This window comes from Hippoglossus stenolepis, chromosome 12, assembly GCF_022539355.2.
Source record: "Hippoglossus stenolepis isolate QCI-W04-F060 chromosome 12, HSTE1.2, whole genome shotgun sequence".
Lineage (NCBI taxonomy): Eukaryota > Metazoa > Chordata > Actinopteri > Pleuronectiformes > Pleuronectidae > Hippoglossus > Hippoglossus stenolepis.
Genome location: NC_061494.1, coordinates 8256155 through 8278222, shown reverse-complemented (window position 1 = coordinate 8278222; position 22068 = coordinate 8256155). Strand labels below are relative to the sequence as shown.

The following is a 22068-nucleotide window of genomic DNA, read 5'->3' as shown; positions in this document are numbered from 1 at the left end:
TCGACATATTTTCATCTTCATATATATATACACATACATACTTACTCATTAACGCACATATATACATATTGTGTCTACATGTACATACACATGGAAATGGAAATATGGAAATGCATAGAAACATGTATGACGTTATGTATATATAATAACTAAAAGCATTAATCGTAACGATAGCTTTAACTGTGGTTCAGAGTTGGACATAAGAAGCTCAAACCTCCTTCTGATAAAGGAACATTTAATATAAGAAAAAGACGACAGGGTGAATTCATTTCTCAGGTCTCACCATTTTATTGATGAGTTTTCATTCTAAGAGCACTAATCACATGTGCCATGGACATTCACAGCAGATAATCCTTTAGAGTTTAGCAAGGAGACGGTTGTTTGGTTACAAAACAGGAACATCCTCACTGTGTGTTTGAGTTTAGTGATTGTCTAGGAAAAGATCTGTATACGTTTAAAAAAAACTGATAAGAAATTTTAAATGAATTTAGAAATTGAATCAAAGACTGAAAACGAAAACTCTGGTAAATTACTTAAAACTGTTTATACAATAACCTTATGGTCATAGTGTCATTTAGCATCTGATCTGACTACTATTAAAATGTCATTTATCATTAATCATTATTGAATAGTCCAGCTAATTAATTGTAAGTATGATGATCACAAATGTGTGTTGATAAGATAATACTAGTTGGGGAAATTTCTTTGATTACGCTTACATATGTTTTTCTGAATGTAAAGTATCTCATTTTCACCATTATTTACCCATAGAGCCACAAAATTACAGACAACAGGTGCACGACAGTAGGTTTCCTGCAGATGGCAGCATAGAGCTGTGTAAAGTGCAAACAGAGGGCAGGTGAGGCCGTAGGCAACAGAGTCCTTTACCCCCAAGTCAGACAGATCAATGTGTGATTATTGACAAATGTGGATAAGAAGGAACAGTCGGACGACAAATGACACGGTTTGCATCAACTGTGCGGCAAATGAATGAACTCAAACTAAGACAAATGATGTTCTGTCAATAAAAGGGTGTTTTTAATTCAGATCATTCCTCGTATTATTGCAAACTCAAGCATATTTTGCCATACAGTATCTTGCAACAGCTGATTCCATGTGAAAAGCATAACACGTTAAGCATATGCAGAACACTGTACCTTTAAGGAATTAACTGCAAAAACGTATATGCAAAAAAGGATGTAGATCCTCTCTGAGCTCCAGTTTGAAGTGATGCTCTGAAAATGTCAGCTATATGACGTAAGCGTTCTCCACCGCACAGGTGAAAAAGACAAAAAGATCCCTTTCAGTACAATGTCATGACATTCAAGGTCTACTGGGTTGCCCAAGTTTACTGAAAATGAACAGAAATCACTGTGTGTTGGTTTTGACGTCTCCACGACCACAGATCTTCCATCCACTCAAGCAAAAAGTCTGCAGTCTTTGTAAAACACACACACATGCTCTCTACAGGCCACTTTCTTAGGATAGAGCACTTAATGGTTTGTGGGGAACGCAAGGATCCCATTAGCTGGGATCTGATGATTTGTCGAGTTCAACCTTTACTCCTTTTTCACCTGCACCTGCACACAAACAAAGCACAAACACAAGGGATGAAGTAAAAGCTGAAAGGGCTGCAACATCAGAAACGGGATCATGTAGTTTGTGGATCAAACTTCACCTGTTAAGTACTTTTCTTTAGCTCTGGCGCGCTCGTCCGCATCAAAATACCACACTGTGATGGCATACCTGCGGAGACAGAAACGGAGAAGTGGTGAGCTGGTGCAAAACATTCTGTATCGTCTGAGCGTGTGCAGTGGACAGACTTTGGACGCTGACCTGGTGGCGAAGGCTGGCTGAACCTCGTGAGGGTTCCGTCTGTCGGACCAGAACAGCAGCAGACGGTCGAATTTGGGCTCTATGTCGGCAAATTGGGCCTTTCCTTCTGGGAAGATTCGAAGAAGGCCTCCGTGTTCCTGGAAGAGCAGAACAAGAAGAAGGAGCGACCCCATTATGTACACAAGTCAGGACAAAGCAATCGCAGGAAGGTAAAGAGAGCGAGGAAGTGAAGCCTCCGCAGTGATCATGTTTGTGGATTTGATTCCTGATCATGTTCATCCACATTCAGAAAACACACACGAAAAGGAGATAAAATACCCTGAAATCTGCATACATCATTGATATAATACCAATATGTGAGGCTTGTTAAATGATCAACGTAGGACGACAATGTCAAAGGAAAAGGGTTGTCCAACTTCAGGGGCTAAGAGGAAAGCTCAGGATAGGAAGCAGCAGTGGGGGACGGCCTTCCTGTGGAGGGATAGGAAGAATAACCCACAGGAAAACTGCTCCGACTGGATAAAGGACCTGGAGAGTGAAAAAGCAGATTGCTGCAAGCGTGCCACTTTAACTTTCACACAGCTGATATGATAGGCCCCTCTCTTCACACGCAAACCAGCCGAGCAGAGAGGTTCACACCCTTCGTTGGAAAAGTAAGGCTATAAGCATTTATACTACTCTGAATGAGGGGGAATGCCGGTTGTGTGACAAAGCTAAATAAAGCACAATAGGGTCAAAGAAGACAGGGGAACTTTTTTTCTCCCCCAACACGTAAGCAGCTCAAGGACCACAGACGTTAACAATTGTTAAACTGCACGTAAAGCCAGAATTCAGCCGCCAGGCCGGAAAGCTATGTTGCATGGATTAGAGTGACCACACGTTGACTCTCGCCTGCAAGACATGACCTTCTGACCCACATCACGCTGAAGTGGACTGATGATGAACACCTACAACCCAAAGATATAATCTATGTAAAAACTCTGAATGGGTAACAAGCGGCCAAATAATGCTATAAACTAAAATAGACACTGACCTTGGACATTTGAATGTTTATTTTTTTACTTTTGAAAAAAAAAGAAAATCTATGTTAAGTCACTAGAATTACACTCTATTGCAGTTTTTTTGGTAGCTGTTAAATATTTATGTTATACAATGGATCAGATGATTTTAGTGTGAAAGCTGCTGTTTGGGATCGGAGCACAAACCGTTATCATCCCACTCTGCAGCTTTACTCAGCTTGTATTAGTGTCTTTTAGCTCATTGTTTTGATCGTCTGGCCTGCTCACCTTCACATGGCCAAAAAGGTTGATATTACAGGTTAATGTAATTTCAAGCAAAAATTCTAAACCCTTTTAAATTCCCATCCTCCACTTTGGGTCCAGATGTAAAAATATATTTTTTTCTGTACTTCTAAATTTAATATCTTTGGGTTTTCTGCCCTTGGTAAGACAAAACAATACAATGCTTTGACCAAAATGTTAGACTAGATCAGTAGAGAGCATACCTCTGCCAAGCACCAACAGTCGCCTTAAATTTATTCAAGCTGCACCAAGTTGATATCAGTTCCTTGGATTATATATAAACACCTTATCTTGCAATGTTAAAGAAAGTGATAAAGATTTCCTGGATCCCCCCCTCCGATCCAGATCCGCACCAAACCAATCCTTCAAGATTTGTGGTAATCGTGCAGTAGTATCTTAGTAATTTTGCTTACTAACAAACTAATAAACAAACAGACAGGGTTGAAAAACATTTCAATTTGTTCCAACTTGTTTGTGATTAGCTAGTTAACCCAGTGCCGGAACACCAATGCAGAACGCTCTCATGTGGACTCTGAATAACAGGCAGACAGAGAGGGCCAGTTAAGAGATCAACAGGGCTGGTTAAAATGTTATTAGATTCTTATGATGGTCGCACCAACCCTCAAATGTTTCCAATGGTCAGTACACCCCTGTTAAAACACAATTATTATTTTTTGGAAAAGTAGGATGCTATGACACATGGACAGAGCGCCTGCTTTTTCTTCCAACCATGCATTTCTAATGGGTTTTAATGTAAAAATGGTGGCTGCAGCAGAGAAAAGCATGTGCAGCCATATTCCCTCAGCATACATGAAGATTTGCATTTGAGCCCTTAACTGCCTGTTTACCTGTCAAACAGCCATTATTCTACATCTCTCAGGCTCATCCAGCAGCTGAGCTCGCTCACATGTACATGACCTCTGGAATCTGATTGACAGGAATCTGTCATAGTGACGGAGAACTCTGATCCCTCTGATCAATCACGACAATGTTTGCAGTAAATCAGGCTCCACACTGGTGCAGAGTTATATATGGGTTAACTGTTACACGTGTCGAAGTCAGACAGTTTAAGAAGACATGTCTGGAATAGTGACAATTACTAATCATGAATGAAACAAATAGTGGGGTGTATACGTGTGTTTGTCTCAGTACAGTATGTACTGTACAGCATTTGATAAACTGGGAACCTCTTGCCCCTCACTCATTGCATGCTGGGATACAACCCCCTTCACGGCAACCCAGAACAAGATATGCAGTTTGGAAAATAGAAGTATGGCTATTACACAGTAAAAAGGTTAATGCACTGCACTTTTGCCTCTTAACATTCAGTAGTTTATAAAAAGCAGAAGTTACAGCGTACCCCTCTTATCATAGACATTTCATCACTGAATAGCATTTCTTTATTTTGACGTGTACATTCAACTCTTCAACATGTGTTGCACAGAATCTGCACTTATAACATAGAGCATAGGATTTCCAGTGGCTGATTAATTTCCTTCCACTGCTTTCTGCTTGCCTGTATATTTATCCTCCCACTAGTGCAGCTAGTTTCACGTGCGTGCATGGTGAACACTTCAAGATAACCAAAATACATGGTATACCACGCTAGGACACTTGAGGATATCATAAAACTTCAGTATCTCACATTTTTACATTTTAAATATTTAAAATGTTAAATACAGTAAACTATATCTACCTACTTTGTAATCTGAGCTCAAATATTTATTATACAATTTTGAGTTACAATATACATAAAGCTGACGTTACACCTACACGCTGATGATTTTGTACAGAAGTGAAGCCGCTGACGACACATGTTAAAAATCGGGGATAAATGATTGAAACAACTGAACCTGAACATTCCAAAGCAATGTCATTCTCTCATGAAACCCCGGTATCTAGGCAACCGCATTCTATAACGAACCGCTCATCACAACCCTAACAATTCAGCCAATCAGAGACCTGATTATAATTATTCACATGTCCAACGGGATTCCAGAACATGGCTCATTTGAATAATTGAAGCTTGTGCGTGAACATAACAATAGGAATCAAGCAGCAGCTTCGATGATTAACACAGGGGCAGCCACCTGATGTGGAAATATTTTTATATACACATAAACGAGCAAAAGCTATGACTGTGCTGAGTGAGTGCTAGTGTCACACAGGACACAGCCATTATGATATAAAACACTGCTATGTAGGTGTGTCACTGGTTATCAGAGGGTGTGGTGTGGTAACAACACTTAGATTAGTATGTTTTCATAGCAACACAAGACAACCAATATTCCTTGTAATAGGCCAAGTCATTTGTTCCCAAGTTGCAGGTACAAAAAAAGAAACCAAGTGTTTACTGGTTATATAAAAGATAGAGGGAAACTGTCTTGAAACCATGGCAACTGCCTCAACAGAGAGGAGCAACAGTCACAGTCTGAAACAAACCAGGGACATAATGGAAGTGTAAGTACATCATTTAGCAAAGGTGTTGCAGTTAGTTCACACTTTAAGTGCTTTTAAATAAAAGGTATTAACAACCCAAGACAGGTCCCCAATCCCTGTATATTCAGTTTGCCTTGTCACCTGCTTTAAGACAGCTAAAAATAGTGATCCTCTCTTTATTAGTGGCTAAAGCCAGAGGACAGACTCCAGTAAAAACTAGGATCCAGAGCCCGAAAAAAAGTTTCCTTTATTTACATAAACTCCATATAGCGTACAGGTCTGGAGTGAAAGTTTAGAAGATAGTCGCTTGTCCACAAGAAGCATGAATGCTGTACGCTTTTTCCACTGTTGTGAGCAGTGTTACGTTACTTCCTGGTGTCCACCATCCTGTTCACCCCTCTCAATTAAAAGGTGAGTTTCTGACATTAACTGCTAAATACTGTAAGCACATGTGCTGTAGACTGTATATAAAGATGGAGGACGCATCTCCAACTCCTCCCATTTTACAGAAATGAAACCTTAATATCTTGGATAAGGAGGCTGCCATCTTGCGCATTTGGAGCCAGACTCTGCACAGTAGCGATCAGGGGATGGCGCCGAGGTAGCGAGGTCCTGTCGATACAGATGCTCGACCAATCGTGAGTCAGTCTCATCTGTCAATCATGATGTTTCAATACCCATTTCTATAGGACCAAATAACTAATTAAAACTAAAATTACTGTCCACTTTAACACATGTGTGATAAGAACTACAGTAAATAACAGAAACCATCCAAATTTATTTGATCCCATCCACTAACATGGTGGAGGTAGGATTTATGACCTATACCAGCACCAGCCACCAGGCTACGACCGAGACGTTTTGGTTTCACCTTTGGGGAGCTGTCATGTCGTCCACGTTTATATACAGTCTATGGTCTGTGCATGTTGTAACAAAGATGTGGAGGGACAGGTGGAAAAACTAATTATGGAAGTAGATTTGAGCTCTCGAAGTTACGTCAACTTACTGTGGGCATACAAACTGAATTTATAGGTTGATATAGCAACAATGGCCAATCAGGAAGGAGCACCCAGGGTTTAAGCGGCAGGGCAGCAGCTGTGTTTTAGTAATTAGGTGCCTACATATACTGAACACTTCATATACACATTGTAAGATGATTGCGTTCACCAGCACATTCCCTCATGCATTCCTCTTACATACAGCTGTGATGTTACATGAGATGTTGTGGCAGCAACACTGCCCATCTCTGGCTGCTCTCATTAACTGCACATGCATGTGTAGCAGGGACACAGAGCAACATGAGCATCCAAAAATAAACAATCAAAGTTGTCACGTTATGGATAATATAATTTAATGAGATGCTTTGGTTTAATACATTCCTGTTTTGAATCTTGGTGGAGACATGGTTATACTTAGTATTTTACCAGTTAAACAGAAGTTGTGATTATACTCTGATGTCCTTTAAACATATATTACTGACAGTGAAGGAAAAGCACAGAGACCTTTTCAAAGGGAAGATATTTGATGTTTATGAATATTCCTGCAGTAAAACACAACCTAAAGAAGGTTTAGATCCGAACAGTAATTATTCATCACAGCTGCTTCGTAATAAAGTACCAGAGCAGTTCCATAAATTGAATTCTCTGTCTTCTGTCTGCCTGTAAAATCTGCTTCTTGCAGGAGGAACAATGGATTTGTGGAAGGCAGCAGGGGGGCACTCTTCACCCTGATTGGGTGTGGCTAGATTAGCAGGATCTCTGCGTTTAAATGGGATTATGAATGGAGAGAGTGGACAGCACATACTGACACGTAACCTCTACTCCTGACTGCGCGGGTGTGGAGTAGAGCAGGATGGAGGGAGAGACGAATCTGCCACAGTGACAACAACCAGACTGATCGGTCGTATAATTGTGACAGGAAGTCCAACTGATATAAAGATCAGTTATGTAGCTTTTCGCAAATAATAATCTTCTGATATTTCAGAGATAATTTCCCATCATAGTTGATTCAGTGTTTGAGACAAAAAAAGAAATAAAAGCATAACCCACTGGAGTTTAAATCTTTCACTTCATATTATTTCCCGCAGACATCAGTTACATACCTTGGCACTCCAGTCTTTATTAAGGTAATATATGCACGTGACGCATCGTCCATCGCCATTAGGGTTATCCACATGCCGCACGTATCCTGTCCCATTTCCAGGATAACACGCCACCATTGCCTGAAGACAGAAGATGAGAAAGCGTGATTAGTAAAAACAGACATGTGGTGACGAAACATATGCATCCTATGCCAAGATCTCATATGTGTCTGTGAACAACAGAGAACAAAAAGAGGAAAGTTGAGATGACATTAAAAGAAGCAGGAGAAGAAGCTCAACTAGCTTGTTGCTGGCCTTTGATGAGGATAGAGTGGGCTTGGCACAGCCACGTTGTATTGTCTCTCCTTCACCTGCAACCAGACAGAAGCCCTGGCTGCTCACAACCCAGCTGCGTCATTATAAACTTTAAACCAGCGAGAAAATAAACCGGAGATATCGTGCTGCCTGTCAACTTCCCTTTGCCTTTTCCTGCTCTATTAAAACTCGCATGATCTGTCTGGGTGTTGGCGGTGAACCCCTATGAGCTTTTGTAAACGTCTTGGTGTAAACAGCGTGCAGATGCTCTCATACAACTCAGAAAGTCCCACAGGAATAAGTGGTGACTCCCACACTGTTGGGAGGACTGTGACAGAAACACTTGTCTTCTCATCATAAATGAGACTTCCCTGGAAAACAGAGGAAATTAAAGTAAATGCATGTCTCTATGTTACATTGCCTGCCATGTCAGTGTGCATATAGTGTAACAGATATCAGACCATAAGCACTGGAACTTATAAACAGCACTTGTACGACACCAGGCGACTGCGTGTGCTTTCTGACTTGAAAGAGGAGCTGAGGTGAGTGGGTAACGTGCACAAACAGAGGGCAGATTGAGCCCTCATGCACCGTGTCGAAGCAGTGATATGACAAAAGGCAAGTTCCTCCACATTCTTTCATGCAACATAAACCATAGCAACATTATTCTAAAAACTCACAGCAGACCAAACTCCCTCACTTTGTCATGTGCAGAGCAAATTAACGCCTCTTTCAGCATCTTGAATTGTGAAAAGCGATCGTTTGTGCAGACAAATGATAGACTACGTTAGATTTCAAATATTTGGATTTCATGGATTTGAATTGCGGCTGCTTGCGTTAGTCCACATTGATCTGACATCTTTTGAGTGATGCAGGCTATCACTGGAATGCACAGTATCAGGGCCTTCAAAGCTGAAAAACAACAAAACTCAATGAAACATGAAGATGAAGGGTAAGGAGGTCTTGCTCTGGCTGCACAAGCTGAAAAACTACTTTTTTTTATATAAAAAAACAAGGGTGGGTCTCAGAAGAAGCGGCTGCTGGGAATCAAAGCGGGTGAGAGGCATGCAAATTGACAAAGGACTTCCTGTTAGTAAGGTGCAATACACTACGCTGTGTGTGTGTGTGCGCATGTAAAAAGAGAGAGAAGGAGAGAAAGAGAGGGGCATAGACAGAGAAAGCACAAGGGTGGGGCTAGAGCAGCAGAGAAGAGTGAACTGCTGTAAACTTTGACTCCTGGCCTCCCTCCAGAGGGAGCAGTATTTTAATGGTTGTGCTACGTGCAGAGCGTGAGGAAGGTTGGCTGATCCTCGGCTATGTCACCCCTCCCACCCTCGACTGCACGGCTCATGCTGCAAAGGCTGGAGATGGGTAAACAGTCACTGCTAGGGAAAAGTGTGTTGGTGTGGATTCAGATGTGTGCGGGTGGTTTGTGTGTGTGTGCGTGTGCGGGGGCTCACTGAAGGTGTGAGGGCCTCAGCACTCGGCAAAAACCCAGACACAGCAGTTTTGCCTTTCACTTCCTTCAAAAGGGACAGCTGTAGAAACTCTATCAGGGTTCATGTACTGCAGGAAAGGTCAATTATGCACCTTTGAGCGTGCCAGGTTAAAAGTTTAATATATGAATATTACACTTGAAAAGTATGAAATTTGCAGTAAAATCCAAACTGACAGCATCCACAAGAAATCGATAGAAAAACATAAAACTTGGATGAAGAGCAGCTTTGACATACTGTTTAAGTCATGTCTCCCTTTCACGAGATCTGGTCATGAGAACCCAGCAAGCTTGAGCAAGGCAGGGGAGACGCAGCTTTCCATTAAATAGTCAGAACCGCAGACGGCTGGAAGCTAAAACCTTGATGCAAATGCAGCAGTGGTGCAGACATTACCAGAATATGGCAGAATACACTGGCACAATGTGGAGGAAAATCACAGATTCTCCACATTTAAAGATATTTATTACTACTTTGTATGCTCATGTATGCAAATCCTCAATACTCGCCTTTTTCTAAGTGCAACAGTCATATAGTTCTGACAGAACTAAACGTTAAATATAACCTGGTCTAAACTGTCTACCAGTATCGGTAACTCTTGATTATTTCTCCATGCCCACATGACTCCTCTTCACCGCAGGAGGATTTTCTTTCCTTGACATCTTCACCTCTGACCTTTATCCCCATTTGAGCTTGCTTTCTTCTCAGCCACTTATTTTCCCGCGTTCCTCCGTGGCCCTCATTAGGAGGTTGACCTCGCTCGCTGTGTCGTCTGTTTACATTCCACAGGCGCGGCGTCAGAGGCTGACGGGCATTTACAGACGGAGAGCGAACAAGAGACCGAGTAGAGGTCATAGAAGCAGCTCGCAGAGGCCGTCAGTAAGGCCACATTAGAGGCTAATAGTCTCACATAAGTGGAGCATGAAAATATGAAAATAATTCACGTTATAAACACTGCAACAAACACAGTCTGCAGCCACTGGCAACCCTCTGTGTCAATAACCAAAAGCTAAATATAATTATACAATTATTCAGTAAATGAAACATGTAAACAATCACGTATAATTTCATTGAAACCACTATGACATGATCTCTAATTAACTAGTTGTGTTTTCACTGTACTTCCAGTCACTTAAGTGGTGTGTCTCTATGCCAACACACACTAGTGCTCCAATTCAGGACATGTTTTAAAAGGTTCCTCAACTTCCTCAATCCACTTTCTCAGCATGTGCCAGTCCAACACAACTATTTTCATGAATGTCAGTGCTGTGTTTGTACTGTTTTCATTTGTTTCCTCATTGCACACACAGGTCAATGCAGGTGACAATTACTTCACAATGTCCCTGTCTCGGATGGGCCTACTGTGACATTCATTCAAATGACCCATGGTCTCTGTGATAGTCTTAAACATGATTATTGTTCTCCATCTACAATAATTCAGAGTCAACATTTGACTTAATCCCTTTATATCTGAGGTGGAGATTACAGACAGAGGATCCCTGTGTGTGTGCGTGGGACGGAACAATCTGTTTCACACAAGTGATACAGTTTTCTTTTCTTCCTTATAATGTCTCAGACATCAGCAAATCAAGCCTGAAACGAGAACGTCACTCAGTGTAGAGGATATAATAAATCAAACTTGAACTGACTGGGGTGTGACCAGCACAGTCAAGATTAGCATTATTTATGTCAGCTAGATTTGCTGGTTTACTGTAAACTAAAAGACACACCTTTGCTCTGATAAAATCTGTATTTGGGTTTTGTATTTGGACTTCAGTTCAAAGATGTGACTGTTCAAGTATTTCCACAGAAGTGAAACCAAATGTAAACCAAAAGCTTAAATTTGATTCAGTCTGATAAAAGTTGCTTGGGAGGGTATTCATACAGCAGAGATATGACAGTGATTTCTACATAAACCTTGTTGTACCATGGTACGTGCAAAGAGGTTCAGCTGCTGGCAGTGAACATACTAATTTCAGCTAAATCAGAAATGCCATGGGTTTGCCATTTTATGGCTTTATTTTAATAACCTAGTGTGTAAGAATAAAAAAGTATTCAGTAAAAGATATATTCATATGTTAGAACAAAACATGTTACAATGGGAAAATCAATTATGATATCGAAAGGATTTATAAAACTGAGACGATGAGTATAGAAGTGAAGAAACAGCTCTATGCAGCTCTAAAGAAATCAAGAAATTATTCATCAATATAAAAGGTCCTTAATAATGCTGCACTGTGAGGGATGCCACTAAATCGCTTGTTGGTGTGACCAGTTGAGAAAAGTGGTTTGCACCAGTGCAACCCTGACAGCTCTGTTGCTGCTCATGAACACCTTCTTAATATTCATATTTGAATCAAATTTGATTTTATAATATCATCTTTATTCTGTAGAGTGTTCTGTTCAATTACAGAGGAAAAGTTGAATGATGAGAAGTCACTACACTCACACCTCCCACTTTTCTAAAGTAGACGATTCTCAGGAGAGGTGGATATTTTAAACCAGACAGCTTCCATAACGTCTGATGGAAAGTCATGGCTGATAAGAAATCTTCCCCGTACAGTACTTAATATGGTACTCCATTAGTTAAGCTGTAAATGGTAAATGGACTGAATATATATGCAGCTTTTAACCTGAAATGTTAAAAAACGGTCAGAAGTTCCAAACATATTTTCAAATCGATTGTTTTGTTCAACCGCCTGTACGATTTAAAACTAGATGCATCCCAGCACAGCTTCAGAGAACTTTCACTCTGCTGATCGCTTGAAAGGAAACTCCGTTCACTGTGATGCTATCAGGTCACCTCATGGTTCACGCACTGATGTGAGCCATGAATCGGGGTGGAGCGAGAATGAAAGGCTGCGAGGGGTCTTCTCACTTCACAGAAGTGATGCTTATCCAAACACCAGCACAAACAGTTGGGATGGAGACCTTGTAGCACAGGGGAGTGTGGGAACCAAGAGAGTTTGGGCCCCGGCCCGGGATTGCTCACTGTTTTATCTGTCAGACAGTGGTTCTGCTCAAGATGAAATCCCTGTTTAAAGTAATGACCTAGTTTACTCTTTTCTTCTTTACTGTAGGCCGTGAACAATAGAGGGACGTATGCAGCAGCTGTTCTACCCCTCACCCTCAACATGTTACCGCAAAAAATGCAGCAACACTTTCTGCTCTGATTATGCAAACACTGACAGCGGATTGGGCTCAGTCACCAGCCTTGTAGATTTCAGCACACTCTGCTGGTGTCTCTCAATGACAAACACAAGATAGACACACAGGCTGAACTCTGTGAGCTGCTTAGAGATTCATCTGGAATAAACTCAAATGCTGAGACCCCCTCACATAACAGGCCTGCAGCTTCTACTGACTGAAGTCATACAATCACATGGAATAACTCAACAGAATCTGAGCATCAGTTCATCTTGAAAACTGTCCTGCTAGGACGTGTTTTACCCATCGATACCTCGAGCTAGGAATTGATATCTACAGTGCTGTGTGAATTTTGTGCAGTAACTTCTTAGTGACTGCCCAGTCTGACTGAATGGCTCCATCGGTGGCTGTGTGAGAGCCAAGTGAGCTCATTCTGTAATTGGATCAGTCACTGATACTTTCTCCATGCCAGTGGAAGTAGACTGAGCACAGCACGAAATATGAGACAAAAAGTGAATATATAAAGAGCATTTTTCAGACAAAGGGTTGGGTGCGAAAGATATTAGGCACTGCTTTGAACACCCTAAAGACAGAGGGTCAAAGCTCTATAAACAATTATCAGCTCATGTTCTGTACAGAGGTTTGGAGTATGGTACTGGAAGACAGTCCTTATTAGTGAGGTTAGTTATAGAAAATATTTTTGAGTTTCTTTCAAAAACATTTTGCATTGAACTCACAATAAAAATTATCCTAATTACTATTTACTTAATAAAAATAGTTGTTTGCAGTTAGTTAGACTAGTGCCGTTCTAAACCTGCCTGTTTAGAATGGACTGTTTGGCCTGTGGTGATGCTGGTTGCAGCTTTCTTTCCGAAACTGTTAAAGGGACCTGCAGTAATTGAGGTGGAAGTAAGTAAAGACCGAGTGCAGAATCCTGAAGCTGCACCGCCGCTGCTGCACTTAGAGCTATTCACCTGTTTATTCAAACTGGGATGACACCACGCGAGCAGTATGGAGGAATTTTAAGATTTTTTTTCTGTTGTTTTTTGACATTTGAAAAATTGATCACCAGTTACTTCAACTGTATTAGATTTGGCTGCAACATTGTTTACCCTTGAAACTCCAAAAGTGTTTTGTGGACTCAAACACTCAACCCACCCCTTCATCGGCATAGTGGTGAGTATATAATGAGTGAATTTTCATTTTGTACCATCCCTTTAATGATTCTTTGCCATTAGGTGTGCCGCAGGCAAATGCTTCTTGCAACATCTGAGTTTGGGGTTGAGAACAGAACTTTAGTGGTTGTTAACTGTAGACTCTCTCTGTACTGTTTGACATGATTCTTGTGTAGATCCTAAAACAGGTTGGTGGTGTTTTAATCTGTTGTGGAGAACGGTCGTAGCATAATTTTCAAATTTTGATTGGTCCATGTCAGACTTTTTATACCCAAACCACATGTATGTGACAGAAGTAGGTCATCTTTTAGGTACGAGCTCCACATTTGGTCTTCTCCTGTTCAGAATGACCTTATTCTGTATCCTGCTCACGCTCCTTCCTTGGTAGTTTGTGGTGCCGGTTTTAATTTTCCTGCGTCAATGTTGAGCGAAAGAGCAAATATATAAAGGGTTGTACAAATGATGAAAAATATTGCCATGATGGAAAAAAAAATTGTGATAACAAAATAAACGAAAGAGAACAAAATAAGAATATGGCAAACTATCTTTCCTTTCCATGTTATATAGTCACATCACACAGCCCTAATTCAGAATGTCCCATCCAATTTTTGGTCTCCATTTATCCCTCTGGTATGTCACAACTATCTCATACGCTACCACGAATGCCGGGTGAGCTTGTGCTCGGACTAAATCCACAACTATTACATTTATTGTTGACTGTATTAAGGTAAAACAATAAGCAGGAAAAAGGAGGTATGCAAGCTGCTGCCATCTCTGGCATGCGGGTACTGTAGACGGAAGGAACGAGCAGCTCATGCAACCTATAGCATAATGCACAGCCGGCTCCAACGCTCAGAGGGCCACCACCACATGACTTCCTCCAGCCTGCTTACTCTATTGAGCTTTAAGATTTAGGTCAAGGGTCAGCTTCCTTATGAAAGCACACATTTGCAGTTAGTCTGTGAGATTACAAATGATGCAACAAATAACTCAACATTCAACGATAAACAAATTCAGCTGCTCAGTATTGACCTCAACACTGGCAAAGAGAAGGGGATGGATTTTGTCCAGATTCTTTCTAGTTGAGTTCAAACTGCTTCTTAGCGTCTGTCAACAGTTTTCATTGAAAATGAGCAGCTTGGCTATAGTTGAATGACAGGTCAATATACTTGTATACTTACAGACAATAGGGATTTTGTGATAACAGTAGGAAACCAGTGCAGGATAGTTGGGTGGTAATAAAGGATTTCCAGTGTGTGATGAAGACGTTTGGTGTACACGAAACAAAATACAAGTTGATTTTCATTATTGCCATATATATTTATATAAATATCTGGTACGCGATAAAAGCTGATGGCTTAATAAGAGCCATTGAGTATTTGTGTGATTCATAATCCGATAAGTCGATTAATCGTTTCAATAATCGATAGATTAATCGACTATCAGAATAGTCGTTAGTTGCAGCCCTACCGCATACGTATATCTATCGTTGAGCAAAAATGAGCTTTCACTTGTGTTAAAATAAACCATACTTAAAATACGGAAAATGCCACAAAACACATACTGTATCATTGTGTTTTCTAAATTGACATTTATCCTTGCATGAATGTGCATTTGTTTTTTTACCCTGGACAGACATGCAGTTGTTATCTAAATGTGTGTAGTGCCTTGTTGTGTACAGTTTGTCTTGTTAGACAAACTGTAATAGTCCAGTCCCTGTGGGACCAAACAATACTGTATTTAAATCTAGTTTTTAAATTCCATACTGAGCAACAAAGTGGCATGCTACACAGAGTCATGCTTTTTCATGTATGTACACATGCTAGCTTTGTATACAAGCAGTTGTAATGTAGCCTTGGCTCAGTGTCAACATGCTGGACATACTAACATTCAGAGGGGAAGAGTGGGTGAATGACAGGACAATCATGTTGCTGCTACAAACATCTTTACATGTTCCATGCTAATGTTATAATGGCATCAACCTTGAACAGCTACTTTTCCTTCCAGGGAAAGGCTCTCCCACGCACAACCTTACTATCACAATTGACAAGTCTGTGGTAGCCCCCACCCAGACCGCAAGGAACCTGGGTGTGACACTCGACAGTCAACTCTCCCTTACCGCCAACATTGCTGCAACAACCTGCTCGTGTATATACATGCTGCACAACATCAGGAGAATATGTCCCCTTCTTACCTAGAAGGCAGCACAAGTTCTGGTCCAGGCTCTTGCCATCTCACGCCTAGACTACTGCAACTCTCTCCTGGCAGGTCTACCTGCTAGTGCCATCCGACCTCTGCAGCTTATCAGGAATGCAGCAGCTCGACTGGTCTTCATCCTACATACATTCTCTCACACTACACCGCTCCCTTCACTGGTTACCAGTGGCTGCCCTTATCCGCTTCAAGACACTAGTACTTGCTTACCGTGCTACAAACGGATCTGGCCCAGTCTGCACTCAGGACATGGTTAAACCTTACACTACAACCCGTCCACTCCGGTCTGCATCTGCCAATCGTCTTGCTGCTCCCTCACTGCGAGCTAAACACTCAACAAAATCCCGACTGTTTGCTGTCCTGGCTCCTGAATGGTGGAACAAGCTCACCATTGACATCCGGACAGCAGAAAGTCTACACATCTTCCGCTGCAGGCTAAAGACACACCTCTTCCGACTACACCTTGGTTAGAAGATGATGTCTAATAAACCAGTCAACTCTGGTGTTTATATATAAACACCAGAGTTGACTGGTTTATTGGTTAGAAGATGATGTCTAATAAACCAGTCAACTCTGGTGTTTATATATAAAAAGGTTTTTAAAAAGTTAGTTGTACTTATATATTGCACCTACATATAGCACTTGTAGTTTGGCTTTTTTTAAGCTAATTGTACTTGCTGAGTACAATGACTATTGCTGTTCTAGGTTTGTACCCTCATGGTTGAATGCACTTATTGTAAGTTGCTTTTGATAAAAGCGTCAGCAAAATGATATGAAATGTAATGCATCAGAGAGCATTCACCATGCTGGAGCTGCACAGAAACAAACACGACCTGCTGCCTGCAACTTCCCATAATGTTATCAAGTCGAACGGGGGAAATGGAAACAATGAGATTAAATAACTATTTGGGCAAAATCTTCTTCCTCTATCTTTCCTGAGGCTTACATTGTGTTTAGTCCCTTTGAGCCAATGATACTGGCGGCCTTCCATATGCCGATTCTCGCTGGTCACAGACCAGCCGCGTGTTTGCCAAGGCAACTAGGGCAGTGGGTGAGGAAGTCAAGCCCTCCACAGCGTTTGACTCAGTGGCCAGCTGCGAGGATCAACAGCCCAACCTGAAATAGTGTGCTTTCAACAGAATGTTACACATCTACCAGGAACCAGCAAATGGGGGAAAAAGTAATGACAGGAGTGGGCTAAAAGAAAACAGCATAGAGCAGTCAGAGCTCTGTGCCTGCACAGAAAACCAATCATCTGAAGGCCACGGGCTTCAATCCAGTGTGTGCTCTTTCACTGCTAAATCCTTTAAATGTCAAGCACCATGATAGCAGAACATGATAAGGTACAGTGACAAATATAAAGCAGTGACTAACCAAGTGTTCAGGACCATGTTAATCCAGTTCTGGTACTGTTTGATTCAAATGTCACAAGGTCAAAACCATGTCCATCTACGAAAACTGCATATCCCTCCAGTTTTGAACATCTTTACAGGCCAAAGTGATAAACCGAATAAAATTAATGTGAAAACAAAAACTGCAAGCATGCTTATAAAAAAGTGCACAGACACACTAATAAGAAACATTCCTATAAAACTACAAACTTTAGATATCAGATTATAAACATTAACAGTCCTGCAATAAATACGACTATCACACCTTTAAAATGGTTTAAATATTAGAAGCAGATCAACATATCTCTATAACAGCCCAAACAGTAACTGAACATTAGTCTACATTCATTGATTTCTACAAGTTGGACAAAACATTGCAACCAAACACGTCTCCAATGACCAAGAAGTAGATTTAACACTTCTCTTCTTTTTAAACTGATCTTTAGTCTATGGGAAGATAGGATTTATGTTTAATTTATTAGGCTGTTATATTAGAGTGCAAATGACTGTTATATTAAACTGGTCTGCATTTTACAAAGACCACAGGAAGAGGTGTTGAGTCAAACTTCTTTTCACTGAAACAGTGGCGCTCTACGTCAGAGTATTTCCACCAGAAGAGGAGGACAAGAGAGAGAGAGAGGGGAGACTGAGGGCAGCTCATGCACTCCTGGGTCAGTCTCGTGCCACACGGTCATATTGACCAGATCTAGTTAAGAAGAGTCGCAGGTCACACGCAACCCTGGCTGCTTTGTGTTTTTAATGCCACGCAGCAGCAAAACAATAACTGTCCGAAATAACTGACGAGGTGACCGGGTGACTTTTGTACATTTGTCACTCATTGTCTGAGTAACCTGCCTGAAAACAAGACACATCTAAGAACTTAGGAAACACGTCTCAGTGAAACAGAAACGACGGACAGTTTCCTCTCCCACACTTTCAACTTCGACACATTCTGGTCCTCCTCTCAACATAAGAAAGATCAGTCTAAGCAATCGTGCATCTGTTTAAAAGGGCTTTTCTCTGCAGAGGGGCAGGAGACGCAGTCAGCTACGCGTCAGCATCCCTGCAGATGATTCAGCAGCACCGACGGAGGTAATGATGCCCGGTCTGCTCTCCTTTATCCCACTATTTACCATTTAGTTACAGTTCTGTCACACACATTCACAGTATAATCAATGAATGTGTCCTGTAATATACCCGTGTTTAAATACATGCACTTTTTTGTCCACACATTTAATTGCTTAAAACCTTTTGGTGACAGATTTTTATCTTGTCTTAACAAAAGTCGTTTTTAAATCAAATCAAATTATTTCGTGAGCACATTTATAAACAACCAGAGTTGACCAAAGTGCTGTACTATAAAATCACATAGAATAAGAGCAGCTAAAAACAATATCAAAGTATAGTGAGAGCCACTAAGCTCAAGATGAGTCCACAAATCAAACCCTCTGGCAAACAATAGGCTCCACAGGCTAAAAACTAATAAAGGCTTAGTCAAAACTCAACGTCGACATACATGCATGTCCTGAAGCATACGTTCTTTTATGTTATCTTTATTATTTTATGTCTTGTTTCGTTCAGTGTTGTTTTATCTCCATGTGTATTGAAAAGCACGTTGTAACCTTGTTTTGATAAGAGCTACGAAATAAAGTTGTGTTCTTCTTAATATTTATAAAATCTACCTAGTTGGAGTTTCTCAGTTGTGGGGATTTTGTTCTAAAAAAATAAACTGACTCTTGTAGCCCAACAGCACTTGCTGTTTGAACTGTGGAACATCTCACCTATTGAGACCAGACAGGCAACATGCCAAGTGTTGAAAAGGTTTCTGAGGTGCTGACTCATCTTTTTGAGCTATGACTCATGTAGGCCAGGACGGATGACAATTACTATAAAACCTCCATCTTTGCTTTACAGCTTCATACCTTGCTCTCACCGGGTTTCTGACACATGGACGTGTGCAGAAGAGAGTTGGTGCTGGTAGCTTCATCGGTTTCTCCTGCGGTCGGTGTCATTTGAGTTTGTTGTGCTGATGCATTGACCAGAACATTAAAACGTGTGTAGCTCTGGTGTATATGTGCACAGAAAATATTACGTGTTGAGGAAATAATCCACTTTTCTGACTCGGGGGCATTAGCCACGCTTTAACCTGGAGTTAGAGAGGACTTACTGGCCTCTAACAACCTGGAGTCAGGTCTATTGGCTAGATAATTGAAAGTAATGGTGCCATGGTGACACGCGAGTGTGATCAGACTGATGGTGACATTTCTGCAAAACTTAAAGACAAATAAAACCTAATAAAAAAACCGTGAGACTCACCCTGGGTTTAGATGTCTGACTGCTGGTTGTGTGTGTGTTTTAAAGAACTAAATACTGAGGCAGGTATAAAGCAGCCGGCTCCACGGAGACAATCAAAGTCGACCACTTGACTGCCAAGCATGAGAAACACTCTGGGGTTTGACTGCTGGTTTGTGTGATTTCCACCTGCTGCCATACTTACTTTCGTCCTTCCATTTATTGTGTAGTTTCCCAGTTTGCCGTTACAATGTCTGATCAGGTCGTCCATGCGACTCATGAGAAAGCGGATCTTCTCACAGCCGGCTTCCCTCCCCTCTATCCACGTGATTTTGTCCCCCCGGATGTCTTTGGTCGAGTCGCTTTTTTGACTCACCAACTGTCCGTCTGTGAACCTGCCCGTTTTGTGCAGAGCCTTGACATTGTCCAAAATGCCCAGACCGGTCTCTGCGCCTAAAAAGTTGTCCACCACGCAGATGCCGTGCTTGTTCATACACGGGACTATGTACTCCAAGGCGAGTTTCTGCGGGGATGAGCTGGTTTGTCCGTTAGGTGTGGCGGTGTTGTTTGAAACGTCTTCCGCCGGCTTGTCTCCGACCCCGGGCGCCCCTGTGTTCGCGCTCTCTGGTAAAGACGCGCTGTCCGCCGGCTCGGGGCTTTTCTCCTCTGGGGGTTTCTCCGGTGCCTCGTTGTCCACCACCGGCGGCGGCGGTGGCGGTGGCGGAGGCGGAGGCGGAGGCGGCAGCGGCGGCGGCGGCTGAGGCGCCTGCTGCTCGGGCTTCTGACTGGGAAGCTGCGCCTTCTCCGTCTCCTTGCAAATGAGCTTGTGCTTCTTCCAGTGCTGTTTCTGGTGCTCCTTGCTGCAGTAGAAGGAGCTCCGGCAGCGGGCACACTTCAGGAGGTTCTCCATTTTCCCACAAAGTTCACAGTACTGCCGGTCCCGCTCCAGGTCGCTCTGCTGCTTCTCCATGTTTGCAGCCACGAACGGGTGCGCGGCGCCTTTAAGTCCGATCCTTCACACGCGCCCTGCTAACCGACAACTTTGGAATCGACCCGCTGCCTCTGCCACGCTACGCCGAGCGAAACAGGAAAAGTAGCACTCATAGCCTCGCCATTTTACCACCAGTAACCCCTCTGTCATCTTGGATCAGTGAAGCGACACAACAGCGGGAGCCCCGGGCCGAACATTGGGGGCTTGGTCGCGGTCTTCGGGAGGCATCTCTGCTGGCTAGCGGTCACTGTGAGCGCGGAGCATGGCGCCGCTCCGTGTGCGAGCAGCCTATCCGTGGGCCTGCCCGCCCTGACGTCACAAGCCAAGCGCCGCCCCCGCCCCGCGCTGCCTTCGCCGAACGTGGAACAAACGAGCTTCCGTGAAATGTCACCAAAACACGTGGAGGGTGGTAATCAATGTCATGTCAGGGCAACGGGGGAGCGTTTATCTTTATTGGATTTTATATATTTTATATCTCTAGTCTTGTTTTTTAAGTTTTACTCTTGCACTGTTTTTTTAAATACACTAACATCTGCTGTACCATCATTTTTACGGGCTATGTTAGTCTAATACACAACTTTGTATAGCTTCAGTTATTTATCTTTTATATCTAATCGGCTTCAATACTCTGCCTCGGTCACTTGTGTCTTTCAATCTTCTTATACTTACAATATTTGTATTGTCAATATCTCCATTAGCACACTTCTTTACAGTCACAGCTTTGTTGTAGTTCTGGTAGCGAGACGTTCCTCTCATTGCAGTGAACTTATTCTTGACTCATTTTGACCATTTATTATTCTTATGCTCTTGGGTTTGACTGTTTTGTGTGCTACTGGATGCCTAAATGTCCCTCTGGATCAACAAAGTATCTATCTATCTATCTATCTATCTATCTATCTATCTATCTAACTAACTAAATACTGCACTTGTATGACATGTTTTTATTAATACTTATGAAGAAAAGGATGTGAATACTTGGTTAACCCCTGCATTTGGGAAAGCAGAAGTTGAATAACTGATTCAGTAAAGCTACATGTGACAACACGTACCGCCACATTAATAAGTTTATATATTGACCTCCAAATACTTTACCAAGATGGTTGTGCACAATGACAAAACACTGTGTCGCCACAGTTTTGGTTTAGAGCATCTCTGTCATGGATGGTGCCTATTCTTTCCCTGCACCTTGAATACAACTGCATTATTTTAACAACATTAGGTTACCATTATTATTCTCGAGACACAGCTAGTGGAAGCTACAATGTAGGAGCTCGAAGGGAGCACTTGAAGGCATCATCAGTTAACGTCAACGTGTTTTGTCCTCATTCCAGACTCGCATATGTGAAATTCCTTCCACACAACAAAAGAATATTAGGCAATAAACACTTTGTTGT

General features: G+C 41.9%; 1 protein-coding gene across 1 annotated transcript; it reads right to left on the bottom strand.

The window, feature by feature from the left end:
* Nucleotides 1–1014: 1014 nt before the first annotated feature.
* Nucleotides 1015–20961, bottom strand: egln1a (egl-9 family hypoxia-inducible factor 1a). Its single transcript, XM_035172180.2, has 5 exons — nt 19889–20961; nt 7678–7797; nt 1837–1973; nt 1679–1746; nt 1015–1580 (listed from the first exon to the last, which is right to left on the bottom strand). Exons 1-5 carry the CDS (start codon nt 20651–20653, stop codon nt 1525–1527), a joined length of 1146 nt encoding a protein of 381 aa, XP_035028071.1. The 5' UTR covers nt 20654–20961; the 3' UTR covers nt 1015–1524.
* Nucleotides 20962–22068: the final 1107 nt, after the last annotated feature.